The sequence below is a fragment of the Oncorhynchus tshawytscha genome, linkage group LG26 (assembly GCF_018296145.1).
Source record: "Oncorhynchus tshawytscha isolate Ot180627B linkage group LG26, Otsh_v2.0, whole genome shotgun sequence".
NCBI classification, from domain to species: Eukaryota; Metazoa; Chordata; class Actinopteri; order Salmoniformes; family Salmonidae; genus Oncorhynchus; species Oncorhynchus tshawytscha.
This window is the reverse complement of record NC_056454.1, coordinates 3246753-3268990: the sequence shown is the minus strand read 5'-3', so window position 1 is coordinate 3268990 and position 22238 is coordinate 3246753. Positions and strand designations below refer to the sequence as shown.

Here is a 22238-nt window from a genome sequence, read left to right as displayed (position 1 = left end):
AGTGAATGACCTGCAGAGAGCTGGGACCAAAGTAACAAAGCCTACCATCAGTAACACACTGTGCCGCCAGGGACTCAAATCCTGCAGTGCCAGACGTGTCCCCCTGCTTAAGCCAGTACATGTCCAGGCCCGTCTCAAGTTTGCTAGAGAGCATTTGGATGATCCAGAAGAAGATTGGGAGAATGTCATATGGTCAGATGAAACCAAAATAGAACTTTTTGGTAAAAACTCAAATCGTCGTGTTTGGAGGACAAAGAATGCTGAGTTGCATCCAAAGAACACCATACCTACTGTGAAGCATGGGGGTGGAAACATCATGCTTTGGGGCTGTTTTTCTGCAAAGGGACCAGGACGACTGATCCATGTAAAGGAAAGAATGAATGGGGCCATGTATCGTGAGATTTTGAGTGAAAACCTCCTTCCATCAGCAAGGGCATTGAAGATGAAATGTGGCTGGGTCTTTCAGCATGACAATGATCCCAAACACACCGCCCGGGCAACGAAGGAGTGGCTTCCTAAGCAGCATTTCAAGGTCCTGGAGTGGCCTAGCCAGTCTCCAGATCTCAACCCCATAGAAAATCTTTGGAGGGAGTTGAATGTCCGTGTTGTAAAATTTAAAAAAACAAAAAGAACAACAACCACCCGAGCCACGGCCTGTTCACCCCGCTGTCATCCAGAAGGCGAGGTCAGTACAGGTGCATCAAAGCATGGACCGAGAGACTGAAAAACAGCTTCTATCTCAAGGCCATCAGACTGTTAAACAGCCACCACTAACATTGAGTGGCTGCTGCCAACATACGGACTCAACTCCAGCCACTTTAATAATGGGAATTGATGGAAATTGATGTAAAAAATGTATCACTAGCCACTTTAAACAATGCCACTTAATATAATACCCTACATTACTCATCTCATATGTATACTGCACTCTATATCATCTACTGCATCTTTATGTTATACATGTATCATTAGCCACTTTAAACTATGCCACTTTGTTTACATACCCTACATTACCCATCTCATATGTATATACTGTACTCGATACCATCTACTGCATCTTGCCTATGCTGTTCATATATCTTTATGTACATATCCTTTATCCCTTTACACTTGTGTGTGTATAAGGTAATAGTTGTGGAATTGTTAGGTTAGATTACTCGTTGGTTATTACTGCATTGTCGGAACTAGAAGCACAAGCATTTCGCTACACTCGCATTAACATCTGCCAACCATGTGTATGTGACAAATACAATCTGATTTGATTTGATAGTATATGGGGCTTTGGTGACAAAACTGTGATAGACTGCATCCAATTTGCTGAGTAGAGTGTTGGAGGCTATTTTGTAAATGACATCACCGAAGTCGAGGATCGGTAGTATAGTCAGTTTTACGAGGGTATGTTTGGCAGCATGAGTGAAGGATGATTTGTTGTCAAATAAGAAGCCGATTCTAGATGTAATTTTGGATTGGAGATGCTTAATGTGTCTGGAAGGAGAGTTTATAGTCTAACCAGACACCCAGGTATTTGTAATTGTCCACATATTCTAAGTCAGAACCGTCCAGATTAGTGATACTATACGGGCTGGCAGGTGTGGGCAGCGATCGGTTGAAGAGCATGCATTTAGTTTTACTAGCATTTAAGAGCAGTTGGAGGCCACGGAAGGAGTGTTGTATGGCATTGAAGCTCGTCTGGAGGTTAGTTAATAACACAGTGTCCAAAGAAGGGCCAGAAGTATACAGAATGGTGTCATCTGCATAGAGGTGGATCAGAGAATCACCAGCAGCAAGAGCGATCATTGATGTATACAGAGAAAAGAGTCAGCCCGAGAATTGAACCTCTGGACTGCCAGAGGTTTGGACAACAGGCTCTCCGATTTGACACACTGAACTCTATCTGAGAAGTAGTTGGTGAACCAGGCGAAGCAGTCATTTTTAGAAACCAAGGCTGTTGAGTCTGCCGACAAGAATGCGGTGATTGACACAGTCGAAAGCCTTGGCCAGGTCGATGAATACGCCTGCACAGTATAGTCTTTTATCGATGGGGGTTATGATACCGTTTAGGACCTTGAGCGTGGCTGAGGTGCACCCATGACCAGCTCGGAAACAGATTGCATAGTGGAGAAGCTACGGTGGGATTCGAAGTGGTCAGTGATCTGCTTGTTAACTTGACTTTCGAAAGGCAGGGCAGGATGGATATAGGTCTAGAGTGTCTCCCCCTTTGAAGAGAGGGATGATTGCAGCAGCTTTACAATCTTTAGGGATCTCAGGCGATACGAGAGTTTGAACAGGCTAGTGATAGGGGTTTCCAGCTGGAAAACTTCTGCGGGGGGGGGTGCAGAGCTGTTGGCCGGGGTAGCCAGGTGGAAAGCATGGCCAGCCGTAGAAGAATGCTTATTGAAATGATCTATTATAGTAGATTTATCAGTGGCGACAGTGTTTTCTAGCCTCAGTGCAGTGGGCAGTTGGGAGGAGGTGCTCTTTTTTTCCATGGACTTTACAGTGTCCCAGAACATTTTGAAATTTGTGCTACGGGTTGCAAATTTCTGTTTGAAAAAGCTAGCCTTTGCTTTCCTAACTGCCTGTGTATATTGGTTCCTAACTTTCCTGAAAAGTTGCATATCGCTAGGGAAATTTGGTGCTAATGCAGTACGCCACAGGATGTTTTTGTGCTGGTAAAGGGCAGTCAGGTCTGGAGTGGACCAAGGGCTATATCTGTTCTCAGTTCTACATTTTTTGAATGGGGCATGCTTATTTAAGATGTTGAGGAAAGCACTTTTAAAGAACAGCCAGGCATCCTCTACTGACGTGACCCGTGCCAGGTCGATTAGAAAGGCCTGCTCACTGAAGTGTTTTAGGGAGCATTTGACAGTGATGAGGGGTGGTCGTTAGACCGCGGACCCATTACGGACGCAGGCAATGAGGCAGTGATCACTGAGATCCTGGTTGAAGACAGCAGAGGTGGATTTAGAGAGCAGGTTGGTCAGGATGATATCTATGAGGGTGCCCGTGATTAAGGATTTAGGGTTGCACCCTGTGAAGGCATTCTGAAGCTGAATGTAATTTAAAGCGTGACCGAAACATTTAAATGGCATTGATCTCACTCTCTCTCTCGGTTTCCCTCTGCCTGTCTCTCCCCCCCTCCATCCAGGGTGATAACTCGTACGTCAAGGATCGCTGGTGTATGTTTGACGGCTTCATGGTCTTCTTCCTCTGGGTGTCTCTGGTGCTTCAGGTACAAATTTTGCGCCTCACGCTGTGTGTGTCCAAGACCTTGGTGAAATATGTCTTTGTTTTCTTTAAAGTAGTTTGTACCCTGTGTGGGTGGAGTTTTCACTTTTGGGACTATTGCTTTGGTTCCATAATTCCAATCAATTTAAATTAAGTGCACGTAACGTATTTCAAAGAAAACAAAATCCGTATTTGTTTAACATAGGTCTGTTGTGTGCATGTGTGTGTGCATTTGCATACACTTTACAACAGTGGTCTTCCAGGTACAGCACCTGTCTCAGTTCACAGCTTTCCCTCTCTCACCCAGGTGTTTGAGATAGCGGATGTTGTTGACCAGATGTCTCCCTGGGGCATGTTGAGAATCCCCAGAGCCCTCATCATGATCCGAGCCTTCAGGATCTACTTCCGCTTCGAGCTGCCACGCTCACGCATCACCAACATCCTCAAGTACGTAGGGTTCTATTAGGACGTGACGTTACCTGTGTAGGTTTATGAAATATCATTTGAATTGGAACTATGTGCTTGGTTTATGGTTAATGTCAAATGTCCTCTCTGTTTAGGCGATCAGGGGAACAGATCTGGAGTGTGTCGATATTCTTGCTCTTCTTCCTTCTTCTGTATGGAATTCTGGGAGTTCAGATGTTCGGAACGTTCAATCATCACTGTGTTACCAACGACACAACGAATGGGTAAGGTCCTCCATTTATAAAATGATTAGTGATTATGAGACATTTTTATCTATGGTATCAATGATATCAGTGGGATAAACATACTGTAGGCTAAACTGACTGTGTGTATGCAACTTGTGACAGTGTGTCTGTCAATTTGGCGGTGAAATATGCCATGGTGCGTGTCTGTTGTACTGAGAGCCAGTCAGCTCATCCAGATCTTCAAACTTCTGCATCATGGACACTCTGGTCGGCGTTGGCTTTTTTTTTTCAAGAGTTTTGGTTTGGGGAAAGGATTGAAGTTATTTAAACTATGAGGTGATGTATGCCTTGCATCAGTAGTCCATCAGTCTAAACCGTGGAGTTGGATTAAGGGCGCACTTGGCCCAAAGATGTTTTTAGCATGGGCATCACCATTGAAGTAGTCAACTAGGTGGGACATGTTATGGGTTAAGAAAGGATCATAGAATTCCATCCAGGTCAGCAGGGCGATCATTACTTAACCACAGGAGGCAGTAAATCATCAACCTTGGTTTTATACTTGTTCAGACTATACACACTCCGGCGCAGTAGGTGGTGGTATGCGTCTTTTCAGTTATTTATGATCTGCCAATACACTCATAGGACAAGAAATTGACAAATGGAGCTCTTAATGGCGTTGCCCATGTTGTATGCGTAAGTGTGAGTTTGTATACATCCATGTGAGTTTATTTGTGCTGTGTGCATGGTGTGTGTGTAGGTGTTTAATATTTGTATACAGATGATGAGTAAGTGGTGACGAGGAGAACAGAAACCACAGTGGGGGAACAAAAGAAGACATCACCATCACAGTTAGAGCTGCGAGACAGCGAGCCCTAATCATAATCATTAACGTTGTGTATTGTCTGGGATTTATATTTAAATCCTCTACTCTGCCATCGATCTGTCCATCTCCGCTTGTTGACAAGTGCTCTCCTGCTCCAGGGACACTGCGTACATTGACTACTTTCAGATGAAATAGAAGGCACAGAATTACATTTCACATGAATAAATCCTTCCCCTTTCAGAAGTATTTGTGTATTGGTGTATTTGTGATTTGGTTATTATTGGGCTAGTTTGTGTCAACCCCCCTGATGTGTGGGTTTAAGTGGGGTGCTTTAATAATAATAATTAAACTTTCATAGCGCTTTTCATTACAGACAGAATCTCAAAGTGCTTGTTCATATAGGCTACAGCAGTAGCTAGATCAGCTAGATCAAGTCTGTTTGAGTGTTTCTTGAAGCCTCCAGATGGGCAGACGCAGTCATGAGAGGATCTGGAAGCTAGATGGTCAGCGGAGGGGATGGTCATGGTCAGGTCAGCATGTCCAAGGGCAACCAGGTAGGCAGGCAGCTCGATGTCATCAAGACATCTCCGCCATCTGCAGATTCTCTGTATTTGGACTGTGATGAAGTTTAAGCTCCCCACAAAGTACAGCCAACTCCTTACTTCAGAGGTTTCCTCCTGAGTACCAACTCTGCATGCATAGCCTCCTCTTGGATCACCGTCAGTGGAAACCACCCCAAAGTCAGTAGGTGTAATTCAAATGAAAACACACAGAGGCTAGCTAGCATTAGTTAGCTTGATTTTCATCCATTTATGAGCAGGAGTCTAATTCATGATGTCAAGACTTGCTCTGCACTCATTTAGTTATTGTACAAATATTGACATAATTTGAATAAATATGTACAGAAGTGACATGAGCTCTTTGCCTAAGCTGCCACGAGGCACCATGGCAACTCTAAAACCTTTAGACATGTTTTATGCGGGTTAGTCTAACAGGCCATATGCCTTTGGCACAAAGTCACAGACTTCCTCTCCAGTCATTCACACAGAACAGATGGGATTTGTATTGAGATTGAAAGCGAAATGTGTAGGAGGAATTTGACTGGGGTGGGTATTTGTGTGTGGATGAAAAGGGGCTCCTGTATGTGCAGACAAAATGGGTTTCTTCACCTATTCCATATGAGAGATTATTCACATTGACCTTGGCCTTTTGGTGAATTGAATGAAACATCTTGTGAAATATATAAATTAGTCCTTATTGTGCGTTGGTATCTCAGGCTCTTTGGGAAGGGTAGTTATGTCTGGTTAAAGTTAATATTGGAATTGCCAGGGACTAGGGCTGTGCGGGGACCGTATTACCGCCACACCGGGAGTCATGAGTCATGGTAAGTCATGAAAGTTGAGTCACGGTAATCTCCTTTTATGCACCCAGGACATGCGTTGGCAGTATCCAACTCACTAATGGCCTGGTACTCAGGGTTCTATTGTCCTTCTAACCACTCTGACATTAATGCAATCATTTCAAACTCACCTCACTGTGTTTGATAAATTGGAAGAAGGAAGATTTAAAAAAAAAAACAGCTTGCCACTGAGTGGAAAATATGGTCATTGTGGATGTTGTTTCAAAGCCTAACAATGAAATGGACAGAGCTTTCAAAGGTGATGATTCATTCAAAACACCCATACACATATTAGAGCTTATACATATGCATAAGCCTATATATGAGCCCAAGCCTAAAAAGAATATATAAAAAAATAATGATTGTGCCGTTTGTTATACAATACATATTCTACCGCATATTACTCACTGCAGAAAAATATTTGGAAAACTGATTAAATATGTCTTTAATTGGTCTGGCCTATATTCCAAAATAAAACCAATTCTAGTAATTGCCATCTAGTGTGGACTGTATTATTATGTATACTGGATGGACTAGTTACCTTATGCTAATATCTAAAGTTTCTATTCATGAGACTGGGAGAGAACTTATAGGCCTAGCTGATGCAGTTGGTTCATTGATTGTCCAGGGTGGCATACAGAGTTAGCCTACAATAGTGAATTTGATTTTGAATAGCGTAGTAGTAGGGATTTTTAAAAATGATTTCATAATTAATAGGGTGGCACATTAGACTACCTTAAGCTACAGAATATCTCACCACTGTGCGTTTCCATCTCCTCCCCTCACTCCTTCATTACTTTCTCAAGCATGCAGAGAGAGGAACTGTCAACAGTTTAATGAAATATGGTTCATTGTGAAAACATGTTCACTTGCTTTCCCAAATTAAACCTGTTCCTGCAGGGTTGGGGAACCCATGGTGCACAGAGTTTGGGCGGGAATATCACCTGTCGTGCATCGAGAGGGTGCATATCCTTCAAACAGTGGTTGATGCATGGAGTGAAATAAACAACAGGCGGGAAAGAGGATTCCATTCACTGTTGGAGTGCATAGGCAGATGACATCTAATCAAATCACATTTTATTGGTTACATACACATATTTAGCAGATGTTATTACGGGTGTAGCGAAATGCTTGTGTTCCTAGCTCCGACAGTGCTTTAGTATCTAGCAATTCACAACAATGCACACAAATCTAAAAGTAAAAGAATGGAATTTTGAAATATATAAATATTAGGACGAGCAATGTCGGAGTGGCATAGACTAAAATACAGTAGAATAGAATACAGTATATACATATGAAATGAGTAAAGCAGTATGTAAACATGTATTAAAGTGCTTGTGACGGGTTGGCTTAGACCACTGCTCCACTCGGGAGGCCGACACCGAGGAACTTGAAGTTTTCACCTTCTCCACTGCGGTCCTGTCGAAGTGGATAAGGGCTTGCTCCCTCTGCTGTTTCCTGAAGTCCACGATCAGCTCCTTAATTTTGTTGACGTTGAGGAAGGGGTTATTTTCCTGTCACCTCTCCGCCAGGGCCCTCACCTCCTCCCTGTAGGCTGTCTCATCATTGTTGGTAATCAAGTCTACTACTGTTGTTTCATCTGCAAATTTGATGATTGAGTTGGAGGCCTGCGTTGCCACGCGGTCATGCATGAACAGGGAGTGCAGGAGGGGGCTGAGCACAGACCCTTGTAGAGCCCCTGTGTTGAGGATCGGCGAAGTGGAGGTGTTGTCTCCTACTTTCACCACCTGGGGGCGGCTGATCAGGAAGTCCAGGACCCAGTTGCACAGGGCGAGGTTCAGACCCAGGGCCCCAAGCTTAATTATGGTGAGTTACCGCCGCTCTGATATCCAAAACACAAAAAATGTTCTGGGCTAATAATGTAAGAAATAACACACACAAAAAACAAAATACTGAAAAGTTGCTTAGGAGCCAGAAGCAGAGCTGCCATGTCTGTCGGTGCCGTCTTTCCCCTGCCCCTGTTCCTTCCCATGTGATAGTGGGCCATTCTAAATCAAAATTAATTTGACATATTACTAAAGACAATATTATATTGAGAATAGTCTGATGGGTGATAATATGATCACTTGATAAGAGAACAGTGTGTACAGCCTGATGCAAGGAACAGAGTGCAATATTTTTCCCCGACTTTCTCAAATCATCAATAGCCTGTAGTCGCATCATGCACCCCATATGTGTTTTGATTTCTATGACATTCTTAGGTTTATCATTAACAACTAAAGGTTCCAAATAACTCTACATTTTACATAGCCTATATGACCTGTTTCAAATGATTAACATAGACTACATATGCACACTCGCTTCGGAATGGGAAAAATATTATATTTTATTCAGCTAAGTTCAATTATATTATTTTTACTATAAAATCATATAAACACAGGACTTATAAGCATATCTTGTCAGCTAAATCAACAAGCCTTCAGCCTATGGCATGCCACATAGCCATATAACATACCGTAATAGGCCAACTCATATTCTGTTAATCTGAAATACATTTTCTTCATACCATAATGTTTCTTTAGACCTGCCTAAAATAAATAATGGATTCAATATGGTGTGTATTAAATAGATTTATTAGAGTTAAAATGTCGTTGTTCCAAAGGCACACATCAGCAGCTTATATATGGAGACCTGTATGTTAATTAACTGTCAATTACCGTGAGACCGGCATTCCTTTGCATGACAATAACTGGCTGACAAAATATCATGACCTACCAGGGACCTCGTGATACTATATTATCACAGTACTTAGGTGCCGAAACGACGTGTTGCAAGTCTCACAATTTTATATGTATTTCGATACTGCAATTTTATTGTGATTTGATGTTCCAAATATATTGCTTGCTATATGTCTAGTGCAGAGAGACAAGAGTGAGCATGAGACAGTGAGTTTTGAGCAGTCATGGAAATAAATATGCTGAAAACAAATGTTGGATCGCTATTTAAAAACAAGGTGGAGATGAAAAATACCAGAGTTTGGCGCACCTACAGCCGACTAGCACCAGTTAACGCTACCTATATATATATATATATATATATATATATATATATATATATATATATATATATATATATTATTATTATTATTTAAAGCATTAAAGCAATCCACAGTTAACACATATTCAGTATGTGGTCCATTTTGGAATCAAATCAACCCCAGGTTACATTGTTGCCCAACACACGGAGCGTTAAAGATACAAAGACTATTCACTCTACAGCAGCCATTTTAAATCTACATGAAGTTACAGTTCATTTTTGTTACAGATTTTGTGAAACTAATCACGATTAATCCCAGATCTGGTTTTACTTTTATCTCAGTAAATGTTCTGTGACACACTATTACTGGACCTTTAACCCACCGTTTGAGGTTTAATTTATCATGTCTGTGTTGTGAAGAAAGGTGATTTATTTTATAACGTGTTAGCCATTATCCGAGTCTCTATAATTAGCTGTATCTGGATTCACCGCTAGGCCTTTGATTGCCCCTTTTGTGATATGGCAATAAATTATCCCTTCTCATCCCTGAGCCCTAATAAACAATGTGGATGAATGTCTGGCGGGCCAATTTGAAGGCATTCATTTTCATTAGAGATGTCAAGCGGCTCCTGGAATAACACCTGCGGCAAAAGTGAAAGGTTGGGGGGGGCTGGCTGTGTGTGTGTGTCCAATTGGTGCTGTTTGGCCGGCAGTCCATGTTAAAGTGAGTTTTTCCCCTCGTCATTTCTCCGTCAATACTCTATATTACGGAGCGAAATTTGGCACACCGGTTGAGAACTCAATTCCCTAAATGGTCAGCAGATGATGGCGCGATCCGCTTGCTTGTTATCCTCTTGGAAGGATGGGTAGAAATGTTTTATTCTCCCGTAGGGATTTTTTAGGAAGACATAAGAAATTCCACTAAGTTGTCTACGGTGACACTCGAATGTCAGAGAAAGGTTTAAATACGGTGCTTTCGGAAAGTATTCACACCTCTTTACTTTTTTACATTTTGTTGTTTTAAAGCCTGAATTTAAAATGGTTTAAATTTAGATTGTGTGTCTACACAGCAAAACCCCGAATTTTGTTTGTAGAAAATACTCTAAGTTAATAACATTTGAAAATCTGAAATGTCTTGAGTCAACCCCTAAGTTATGGCAAGCCTAAATAAGTTCAGGACTACACATTTTCGTAACAAATCACATAATAAGCTGCATGGACTCATTCTGACTTCAATAATAGTGGTTAAAATGATTTTTGAATGATTACCCCATCTACGTACCCCACACATACAATTATCTGTAAGGTCTCTCAATTGAGTAGTGCATTTCAATTACAGATTCAACCACAAAGACCAGGAAGGTTTTTCAATACCTCGCAATGAAGTGAACCGATTGGTACAGGCGTCCTTCCTAACTCAGTTGCCGGAGAGGAAGGAAACTCCTCAGGGATTTTAAAACAGTTAGAGTTTAATGGTTGTGATATGAGAAAACTGAGGCTAGCTAGCTAACTCAACTCAGCAAAAAAAGAAACGTTCTCTCACTGTCAACTGCATTTATTTTCAGCATACTTAACACGTGTAAATATTTGTATGAACATTCAACAACTGAGACATAAACTGTACAAGTTCCACAGACGTGACTAACAGAAATAGATTGTGTCCCTTTTTATTTATTTATTTTTATTTTTATTTCACCTTTATTTAACCAGGTAGGACAGTTGAGAACAAGTTCTCATTTACCACTGCGACCTGGCCAAGATAAAGCAAAGCAGTGCGACACAGACAACAACACAGAGTTACACATGGAATAAACAAACGTACAGTCAATAACACAATAGAAAATATATATATACAGTGTGTGCAAATGAGGTAAGATTAGGGAGGTAAGAATTATCCCTGAACAAAGGGGGGGGTCAAAATCAAAAGTAACAGTCAGTATCTGGTTTGGCCACCAGCTGCATTAAGTACTGCAGTGCATCTCCTCCCCATGGACTGTACCAGATGTACCAGATTTGCCAGTTCTTGCTGTGAGATGTTACCCCACTCTTCCACCAAGGGACCTACAAGTTCCCGGACATTTCTGGGGGGAGTGGCCCTAGCCCTCACCCTTCTATCCAACAGGTCCCAGATGTGCTCAATGGGATCGAGATCCGGGCTCTGACATTTTTGTCTTGCAGGAAATCACACACAGAATGAGCAGTATGGCTGGTGGCATTGTCATGCTGGAGGGTCATGTCATTCCTGGTGTAACTTGGGCAGTTGTTGTTGCCATCCTGTACCTGTCCCGCAGGTGTGATGTTCGGATGTACCGATCCTGTGCAGGTGTTGTTACACGTGGTCTGCCACTGCGAGGACAATCAGCTGTCCGTCCTGTCTCCCTGTAGTGCTGTCTTAGGGGTCTCACAATACGGGCATTGCAATTTATTGCCCTGGCCACATGTGCAGTCCTCATGCACTCCTTGCAGCATGCCAAAGGCACGTTCATGCAGATGAGCAGGGACCCTGGTCATCTTTCTTTTGGAGTCAGTAGAAAGGCCTCTTTAGTACCCTAAGTTTTCATAACTGTGACCTTAATTGCTTACAGTCTGTAAGCTGTTAGTGTCTTAATGACCGTTGCACAGGTGCATGTTCATTAATTGTTTATGGTTCATTGAACAAGCATGGGAAACAGTGTTTAAAGTTTAAAGTTTATTTCATGAAATATATATATCTAGCTAGGTAGCTATCAATATTTAAACATGATCTAACCTAGCTAGCTGTTAGCTAACCTGTGTTCAAAGTACAACATTGTTAGCTAGACACAAGCAGAACGATGGATAGAATGATATGTAGAACAAGGCATCCAAAGTCTATTAGCTAACGAACCTCATTTGGTCTATTTTAACTAACCTAGCTAGCTAGCTAACATTAACACCTGTAAGTGACAGACCATTGAAGATTGACTTCCTTGTCCATAGATGCTGTATACTGTACCACGTTTTGTAAAGAATGGCCCTTTAGTTCCGGAGAGAGGGCAATTTAACTGGTTTATAAAAAATGTGCAGATAATCCATCATGGGGAAGTTAGGTGCTGTGTAATGCAAATCTATGCATTTGTAAATAATTATGTAGTTCATAAATGTGTTATGTAATTGTAAGACCTTTTTACAATTGGTCTAGTGCAGACTTTTTTGGCCCACGACCATTTTGATATCGTGGCTTCCAAGTGGCGCAGTGGCGCAGTGGTCTAAGACACTGCATCTCAGGCACTACAGACAACCTGGTTTGAATCCAGACTGTATCAGAACCGGCTGTGATTGGGAGTCCCATAGGGCGGGGCACAATTGGCCCAGTGTCGTCCGAGTTTGGCTGGTGTACGCCGTCATTGTAAATAAGAATTTATTCTACATATCATTCTATCCATCGTTCTGCTTGTGTCTAGCTAACAATGTTGTACTTTGAACACAGGTTAGCTAGTCAGGGGCGGCAGGGTAGCCTAGTGGTTAGAGCATTGGACTAGTAACCAGAAGTAACTGGAAGGTTGCAAGTTCAAATCCCCGAGCTGACAAGGTACAAATCTGTCGTTCTGCCCCTGTACAGTCAGTTAACCCACTGTTCCTAGGCCATCATTGAAAATAAGAATTTGTTCTTAACTGACTTGCCTAGTTAAATAAAGGTAAAATATAATAAAAAAATAAAGGTTAAATTAAGAACAAATATATAATATCTGAATATTCTTGCGAACCCAAACATTAACAGCCAATGTTTACTGTTTTAATTGGGGCTATGGTCGTCAATTGCAAAACATTGTAACAGTATTTCTGATTGTATTCTCAACTCACCATCATATACTTTTAATGTGGGGCTATGACAGTCAATTGCAAATGAGTCTGACTTAATTAATATTATCTCTCTAATGAGATGGGTGTGCTTGATGCATGTCGCAGTGGAGCATCTCAAAGTCAGGGGGCGTGTTCGTCAGTGCACACCTCATCTTTCCTGTCTGATCCAACCTGGATCGAAATCTGTTTTCAATGCAAATGAGAGCACTGAATCAGCGTACCGTGACTTTTAATGCTCGGAGGGAGACGGCACAGTATTCCCTTTGAGTCAGGAACCAAAACGTCTCTATAGTGACCCGTGAATGAGTTGTCTTCAGCATTCGGTCACGTGACAGCTCGATCAGCTGTTCGATTTCACTTATCAGCATGTCTACTGAGCCAGGATCACAGTCAAATGGATTTAGCTGATTCGGTCACTCATCTGTTTTTGTAACTACTAACAGTTTAATGTTTTTGTATTTCCCCTGCATGCTTGCGTTCAGTTTCCCAAATACAGTGCCTTGCGAAAGTATTCGGCCCCCTTGAACTTTGCGACCTTTTGCCACATTTCAGGCTTCAAACATAAAGATATAAAACTGTATTTTTTTGTGAAGAATCAACAACAAGTGGGACACAATCATGAAGTGGAACGACATTTATTGGATATTTCAAACTTTTTTAACAAATCAAAAACTGAAAAATTGGGCGTGCAAAATTATTCAGCCCCCTTAAGTTAATACTTTGTAGCGCCACCTTTTGCTGCGATTACAGCTGTAAGTCGCTTGGGGTATGTCTCTATCAGTTTTGCACATCGAGAGACTGACATTTTTCCCATTCCTCCTTGCAAAACAGCTCGAGCTCAGTGAGGTTGGATGGAGAGCATTTGTGAACAGCAGTTTTCAGTTCTTTCCACAGATTCTCGATTGGATTCAGGTCTGGACTTTGACTTGGCCATTCTAACACCTGGATATGTTTATTTTTGAACCATTCCATTGTAGATTTTGCTTTATGTTTTGGATCATTGTCTTGTTGGAAGACAAATCTCCGTCCCAGTCTCAGGTCTTTTGCAGACTCCATCAGGTTTTCTTCCAGAATGGTCCTGTACCAAAAGCACTCACAAACTTCTACAGATGCACAATCGAGAGCATCCTGGCGGGCTGTATCACCGCCTGGTATGGCAACTGCACCGCCCTCAACCGTAAGGCTCTCCAGAGGGTAGTGAGGTCTGCACAACGCATCACCGGGGGCAAACTACCTGCCCTCCAGGACACCTACACCACCCGATGCTACAGGAAGGCCATAAAGATCATCAAGGACATCAACCACCCGAGCCACTGCCTGTTCACCCCGCTGCCATCCAGAAGGCGAGGTCAGTACAGGTGCATCAAAGCTGGGACCGAGAGACTGAAAAACAGCTTCTATCTCAAGGCCATCAGACTGTTAAACAGCCACCACTAACATTGAGTGGCTACTGCCAACACACTGTCAATGACACTGACTCTACTCCAGCCACTTTAATCATGGGAATCGATGGGAAATGATGTAAATATATCACTAGCCACTTTAAACAATGCTACCTTATATAATGTTACTTACCCTACATTGTTCATCTCATATGCATACGTTGATACTGTACTCTATATCATCGACTGCATCCTTATGTAATACAGGTATCACTAGCCACTTTAACTATGCCACTTGGTTTACATACTTATCTCATATGTATATACTGTACTCGATATCATCTACTGTATCTTGCCTATGCTGCTCTGTACCATCACTCATTCATATATCCTTATGTACATATTCTTTATCCCCTTACACTGTGTATGACAGTAGTTTTTTTTGGAATTGTTAGTTAGATTACTTGCTCGTTATTACTGCATTGTCGGAACTAGAAGCACAAGCATTTCGCTACACTCGCATTAACATCTGCTAACCATGTGTATGTGACAAATAAAATTTGATTTGATTTGATTTGATTTGATTTGGATTTATTTGGCTCCATCCATCTTCCCATCAATTTTAACCATCTTCCCTGTCCCTGCTGAAGAAAACCAGGCCCAAACCATGATGCTGCCACCACCATGTTTGACAGTGGGGATGGTGTGTTCAGGGTGATGAGCTGTGTTGCTTTTACGCCAAGCATAACATTTTGCATTGTTGCCAAAAAGTTCAATTTTGGTTTCCTTTTTCCACATGTTTGGTGTGTCTCCCAGGTGGCTTGTGGCAAACTTTAAACGACACTTTTTATGGATATCTTTAAGAAATGGCTTTCTTCTTGCCACTCTTCCATAAAGGCCAGATTTGTGCAATATACGACTGATTGTTGTCCTATGGACAGAGTCTCCCACCTCAGCTGTAGATCTCTGCAGTTCATCCAGAGTGATCATGGGCCTCTTGGCTGCATCTCTGATCAGTCTTCTCCTTGTATGAGCTGAAAGTTTAGAGGGACGGCCAGGTCTTGGTAGATTTGCAGTGGTCTGATACTCCTTCCATTTCAATATTATCGCTTGCACAGTGCTCCTTGGGATGTTTAAAGCTTGGGAAATCTTTTTGTATCCAAATCCGGCTTTAAACTTCTTCACAACAGTATCTCGGACCTGCCTGGTGTGTTCCTTGTTCTTCATGATGCTCTCTGCGCTTTTAACGGACCTCTGAGACTATCACAGTGCAGGTGCATTTATACGGAGACTTGATTACACACAGGTGGATTGTATTTATCATCATTAGTCATTTAGGTCAAGATTGGATCATTCAGAGATCCTCACTGAACTTCTGGAGAGAGTTTGCTGCACTGAAAGTAAAGGGGCTGAATAATTTTGCACGCCCAATTTTTCAGTTTTTGATTTGTTAAATTTTTTTGAAATATCCAATAAATGTCATTCCACTTCATGATTGTGTCCCACTTGTTGATTCTTCACAAAAAATACAGTTTTATATCTTTATGTTTGAAGCCTGAAATGTGGCAAAAGTTCGCAAAGTTCAAGGGGGCCGAATACTTTCGCAAGGCACTGTATGTCTGTTACACAGAAAGTCAAGAGTCCGTTTTTTTTTTACATCCATTGCAAATGACAACAGTTCCTCTCTCAATTAGAAACATCTTTCCAACACTCCCCCTTGATAACCATCAAGGCTCGGTGTGATTTTTATGTTTTTTTTGTCAGGCTCTTATCCCATAAGTCCACGTAGTTTTGTGAACTGGCGTGCACAACGTAGTTTACAATCAAAATTACCTGCTGCATATCTCCACGCTCAGCACTTTTTCCGCCAGTTGCTCTCGGTGTATCCGTTATAGCTCAGTGGGTGTATCATACAAAACATCCATATGACAGAGGGAGACACATTCATTCCCGCCGTCCCGTGATAGATGGAGCCCCATTTGTGCAAAAGCCCACAATTTTATCCCATGGAATCTGTTTTTCGTGAACAATATGTCCTCGTGAATAGCATCCCCGACATGTAGCGAACAAAAGTCAATGCATCTTGGCCCTTACAGCTAACGTCCAATTGGAGAGCATGAAGTGGGGAGTTTTTGAGTTGTTCAGTCAGTTTCCTCTTGATTTTCTAGCTATAGCATCAATTCTTAGTTTCACAGTGTTAACTGACAAACGTATTGATGTGAGTTTCTGTGCCTCTGCCTCCCCACACATGTTCTCACCATATCAATTTGCGGCCGATAATATCAAAGGCTCTGCAATAGTGTGTGGTTTCGTAGCGTAGCGGGCTTAGCCGTTCACAATGGGAATGATTCAAGATCAACAGTCAAGTGCAGGCTTTTCCCACGATCTAAGGGCGCTTTCTGGTTGAATTTTCTGCTGTTAAAAATCTGTACCATTTTGAAAATCGACCACTTTAGGCTGCCATTGATGTTTTATGCCATTTCAAATAGTTATAATACAGAGTAATAATGTTTGGTGGCCGGACTTGTTATTATCAGACCTTCTAGAAAAAACGCCCCCTGGAAATTATTAAAAATAACTGTTTTAAGTGAAATATTAGCTTTTGCTGGGAGTTTAAAAAAAGCTAATATGAAAAAAGCTACAGAAGTTCTATCAACACATTGCTTGTAGTACTCGTGCTTCAAAAACTCTCAACCATAGTTACTTCTGGAATGACTCCAATGCCATGCCCTCCCCTGCCCTCCCTACGGCAAATCAGATCACGACTCCATCCTGCTCCTCTCTTCCTATAGGCATCAACTAAAACAGGAAGTACCTGTGCTAAGGTCTATTCAACTCTGGTCTGACCAATTGGAATCCATGTTTCAAGATTTTTTTGATCACGTGGACTGGGATATGTTCTAGGTTGCCTCTGACAATAACATTGACATGGTGACTGAGTTCATCAGGAAGTGTATATCGTATGTTGTTCCCACTGTGACTATAAAAACCTTGAGAAAGTATTCACCTCCTTGGCATTTTTCCTATTTTGTTTCCTTACAACCTGGATTTACAATGGATTTTTTTGGGGGGGTTGTATCATTTGATTTACTCAACATGTGCTTTGAAGATGCAAAATATATTTTTTATCGTGAAACAAGCAAGAAATACAACAAAGAAACAGAAAACTTTGAAGAGCCACCAGTTACAGCAATTACAGCTGCAAGTCTATTGGGTGTCTCTATAAGCTTGGCACATCTAGCCACTGGGATTTTTGCCCATTCTTCAAAGCAAAACTGCTCCAGCTCCTTCAAGCTGGATGGGTTCCGCTGGTGTACAGCAATCTTTAAGTCATACCACAGATTCTCAATTGGATTGAGGTCTGGGATTTGACTAGGCCATTTCAAGACATTTAAATGTTTCCCCTTTAACCACTCGAGTGTTGCTTTAGCAGTATGCTTAGGGTTATTGTCTTGCTGGAAGGTGAACCTCAGTCTCAATTCTCTAGAAAACTGAAAACAGGTTTCCCTCAAGAATTTCCCTGTACTTAGCACCATCCATCATTCCTTAAATTCTGACCAGTTTCCCAGTCCCTGCCAATGAAAAACATACCCACAGCATAATGCTGCCATCACCATCCTTCACGGTGGGGATGGTGTTCTCGGGGTGATGAGAGGTGTTGGGTTTGCACCAGACCTTTTCCTTTCCTTGATGGCCAAAAAGCTCAATTTTACTTTCATCTGACCAGAGTACCATCTTCCATATGTTTGGGGAGTCTCCCACATGCCATTTTGCGAACACCACACGTGTTTGCTTATTGTTTTTTTTTAAGCAATGGCTTTTTTTCTGGCCACTCTTCTGTAAAGCCCAGGTCTGTGGAGTGTACGGCTTAAAGTGGTCCTCTGGACAGATACTCCAATCTCCGCTGTGGAGCTTTGCAGCTCCTTCAGGGTTATCTTTGGTCTCTTTGTTGCCTCTCTGATTTGTTGCCTGGTCTGTGAGTTTTGGTGGGTGGCCCTCACTTGGCAGGTTTGTTGTGGTGCCATATTCTTTCCATTTTTAATAATGGATTTAATGGTGCTCTGTTTGATGTTCAAAGTTTCAGATATTTTTTTATAACCCAACCCCGAACTTTGTCCCTGACTTGTTTGGAGAGCTCCTTGGTCTTCATGGTGCTGCTTGCTTGGTGGTGCCCATTGCTTAGTGGTGTTGCAGACTCTGAGGCCTTTCAGAACAGGTGCATATATATACTGAGTTCATGTAACAGATCATGTGACACTTAGATTGTACACAGGTGGACTTATTATGTTTATGTGATTTCTGAAGGTAATTGGTTGCACCAGATTCTATTTGGGAGCTTCATAGCAAAGCGGGTGAAAAGCTCTCACCAATCTGCCTTTTTATCTCATTGTATTCTCTCCTGTTTCTGTCTGTGCACATTTCAGAAAAGTCTGTACTGAAAGTATTTTTATGTCTTATCAGTCATTTTTGTATATGTCAATTATTTTTTCTGTTTTTCATTAATTATAGGAAAAACAACAAGGGGGCTTTATGCTGAACATAATATAATGTTGGGCCCATGTTTCATGAGCTGAAAAAAGAAATCCCAGAAATTGTCCATACTTTTTTTTTACATCCCGGTTAGTGAGCATTTTTCCTTGGCGAAGATAATCCATCTACCTGACAGGTGTGACATATCAAGAAGCTGATTAAACCGCATGATCATTACACAGGTGCACCTTGTGCTGGGGATAGTAAAAGGCCACTCTAAAATGTGCAGTTTTGTCACACGACACAATGGCACAGATGTCTCAAGTTTTGAGGGAGCAGGGCAATTGGCATGCTGACTGCAGGAATGTTCAACAGAGCTGTTGCCAGAGAATTGTGTGTTCATTTATCTACCATAAGCTGCCTCCAATGGCATTTTAGAGAATTTGGCAGTACATCCAACCGGCCTCATAACCACGCCAGCCCAGGACCTCCACATCCGGCTTCTTCACCTGCGGGATCATCTGAGGAGGGGGGTGGGGGGTGCTGAGTATTTATGTTTACAGTTATTTATATAAAGCTCTTTTATGGGGAAAAACTAATTCTGATAGGCTGGGCCTGGGTCCCCCAGTGGGTGTGTCTGGCTCCCAAGTGGGTGGGCCTATGCCCTCCCAGGCCTACCCATGGCTGCGCCCTTGTCCAGTCATGTGAAATCCATAGAATAGGGCCTAATGAATTTATTTCAAATGACTGATTACATTTTTATGAACTGTAACTCAGTCGAATCTTTGAAATTGTTGCATTTATAATTTTTGTTCAGTATATAGTTGAGATTGTTAAATGTTGATGTTTCAGTTCCAATGTCTTTCTCAAGATCAGTTTCAATGATCAATGCACTTGGCAAACATAAGTAAGCTCTAAAATGAAATAAATATTTATTGTGTTTGTGTTTCTGTGTTTGTCAGTACTGTGACATGGAACAGCCTGGCCATCCCCGACACCCACTGTTCGCCAGACGGGGAGGGATACCTGTGTCCTTTGGGCTTTAAGTGTGTGGACTTGGAAGAACTGGGGCTCAGCAGACAGGAGCTGGGCTACAGCGGCTTCAACGAGCTCGGTACATACACACACACACATGCACACGGGTGTACCCCCACATACACATGCACACGGGTGTACCCCCACACGCACATGCACACACGCACACAGCATTTCTAGCTTTGTACGTTCAGCTTAGTAACTGCTGTCTGAATAACTTTGAGTTTTATTGGTACAACTACCAATTTAGATGATAAAATGCCAAGGCTGGTATCTGTGTGTTAGAGCTGTGCTACAGTGGCTTCATCAACCGGATATACAGATTACACCTCTGCTGGAACACCTTTGTTGGTTTACATTCCTGCACAAATGAATCAGACCAAGAATGTTGAGGGTTATCATGGTGCTTCCCAAAAAGGTGGGTCGGTTCCATAGAAATAGAATAGGGATTCTATTTCTTAGCATTTCCATGGACAGTACTGGAGTGGATTGTGGCTGGTCTTTCCTGGGTTCTTTTCTCAGAAGCAGAAAAAGCTACAAAATAAAAAAAATGCTTCTACATGAGCCTTGGTCTGGGGTTCTGGCCATCTTAGCGGCGTGATTCATTCTTATCACCTGAGCGGAGCCCAAATCCAGTGTCGGATACTCTGAGCAGTGGCTCTAATCTCTAAATAGCTAGATAAGGATAGAAAGAGAGATAGGGATGGAGAGATGGATACAGAGAGGGTAGAGGGAGAGAGAGAGCTTATTAACAGACCTTGACAGACTGGGCATGCAGGCCTGGATTCTGTTAAGACTTTACTTCTCTCTATTTCTCCCTCTCTCAATCCCTCTCTTGATTGGTAGTATTTTCTGGAGGAAGAAGTGAATCCCTGTCTACCAGTGTGTTTACTTCACGCATTGTAGTGACCACAAACACATTGCTCTTTGGGTAGTTGAAGCGATTCCCCGCTCTTTCCCTCTCTTCTGTTTATGTATTACTGACCTTGTTTATCGTTTATAAATGATACCATGTTATTCAATCATGTTGCATAGCCTTGTTATTATGGCACTTACATAGACTACATACAGTGCATTCGGAAAGTATTTAGACCCCTTTACTTTTTCCACATTTTGTTAAGTTACAGCCTTATTCTAAAATTGATTATATTGTGTTTTACCCCTCATCAATCCACACACAATATCTCATAATGACAAATCATAAACAAGTTTTTAGAAATTTGTGCAAATGTATTAAAACTATAACAACTGAAATATCACATTTACATAAGTGTTCAGACCCTTTAAGTACTTTATTAAAGCACCTTTAGCAGTGATTACAGCCTCGAGTCTTCTTGGGTATGATGCTACAAGCTTGGTACACCTGTATTTGGGGAGTTTCTCCCATTCTTCTCTGTAGATCCTCTCAAGCTCTGTCAGGTTGGATGGGGCACTCCCCAAATATAGGTGTGCCAAGAGAATAGCGGCCCAGCTATTTTCAGGCCTCTCCAGAGATGTTCGATTGTGTTCAAGTCCAGGCTCTGGCTGAGACTTGTCCCGAGGCCACCCCTGCCCTGCCTTGGCTTGGTTGTGTGCTTAGGGTTGTTGTCCTGTTGGAAAGTGAGCCTTCGCCCCAGTCTGAGGTCCTGAGCTCTCTGGAGCAGGTTTTCATCAAGGATGTTCCGTTCAACTTTCCCTCGATCCTGACTAGTCTCAGAGTCCCTGCCACTGAAAAACATCCCCACATCATGATGCTGCCACCACCATGCTTCGCAGTAGGGATGGTGCCAGGTTTCCTCCAGACGTGACGCTTGGCATTCAGGCCATAGAGTTCAATTTTGGTTTTATCAGACCAGAGAATCTTGTTTCTCATGGTCTGAGAGTCTTTAGGTGCCTTTTGGCAAAATCCAAGTGGTCCGTCATGTGCCTTTTACTGAGGGTTGGATTCCGTCTGGCCACTCTACCATAAAGAAATGATTGGTGGAGTGCGGCAGAAATGTCTGTCCTGGAAGGTTCTCCCATCTCCATAGAGGAACTCTGGAGCTCTATCAGAGTGACCATCGAGTTCTTGGTCATCTCCCTGACCAAGGAACTTCTCCCCGATTGTTCAGTTTGGCCGGTCGGCCAGCTCTAGGAAGAGTCTTGGTGGTTCCAAACTTCTTCCATTTAAGAATGATGGAGGCCACTGTATTCTTGGACATTTAATGATGCAGAAATGCTTTGGTACCCTTCCCCAGATGTGTTCCTCAACACAATCCTGTCCCGGTGCTCTTCGGACAATTCCTTCAACATCATGGCTTATTTTTTGCTCTGAAATGCACTGTCAACTGTGGGACCTTTAAATAGACATGTTTGTGCCATTCCAAATCATATCCAATCAATTGAATTTACCACAGGTGGACTCCAATCAAGTTGTAGAAACATCTCAAAGATGATCAATGGAAACACGATGC

At 42.2% G+C, this 22238-nt stretch overlaps 1 protein-coding gene across 3 annotated transcripts in view; it reads left to right on the top strand.

Annotated features, from left to right (window-relative positions):
• The window catches only part of nalcn (sodium leak channel, non-selective), a 277670-nt gene that overhangs the window by 36806 nt on the left and 218626 nt on the right, over window positions 1-22238 (top strand). For all 3 annotated transcript variants that reach the window (XM_024388657.2, XM_042306734.1, XM_024388656.2), the window contains 4 exons: window positions 3149-3232; window positions 3536-3675; window positions 3789-3917; window positions 19734-19885. In XM_024388657.2, the coding sequence (XP_024244425.1) occupies window positions 3149-3232; window positions 3536-3675; window positions 3789-3917; window positions 19734-19885 (505 nt within the window). The remainder of the gene's footprint in view (window positions 1-3148; window positions 3233-3535; window positions 3676-3788; window positions 3918-19733; window positions 19886-22238) is intronic.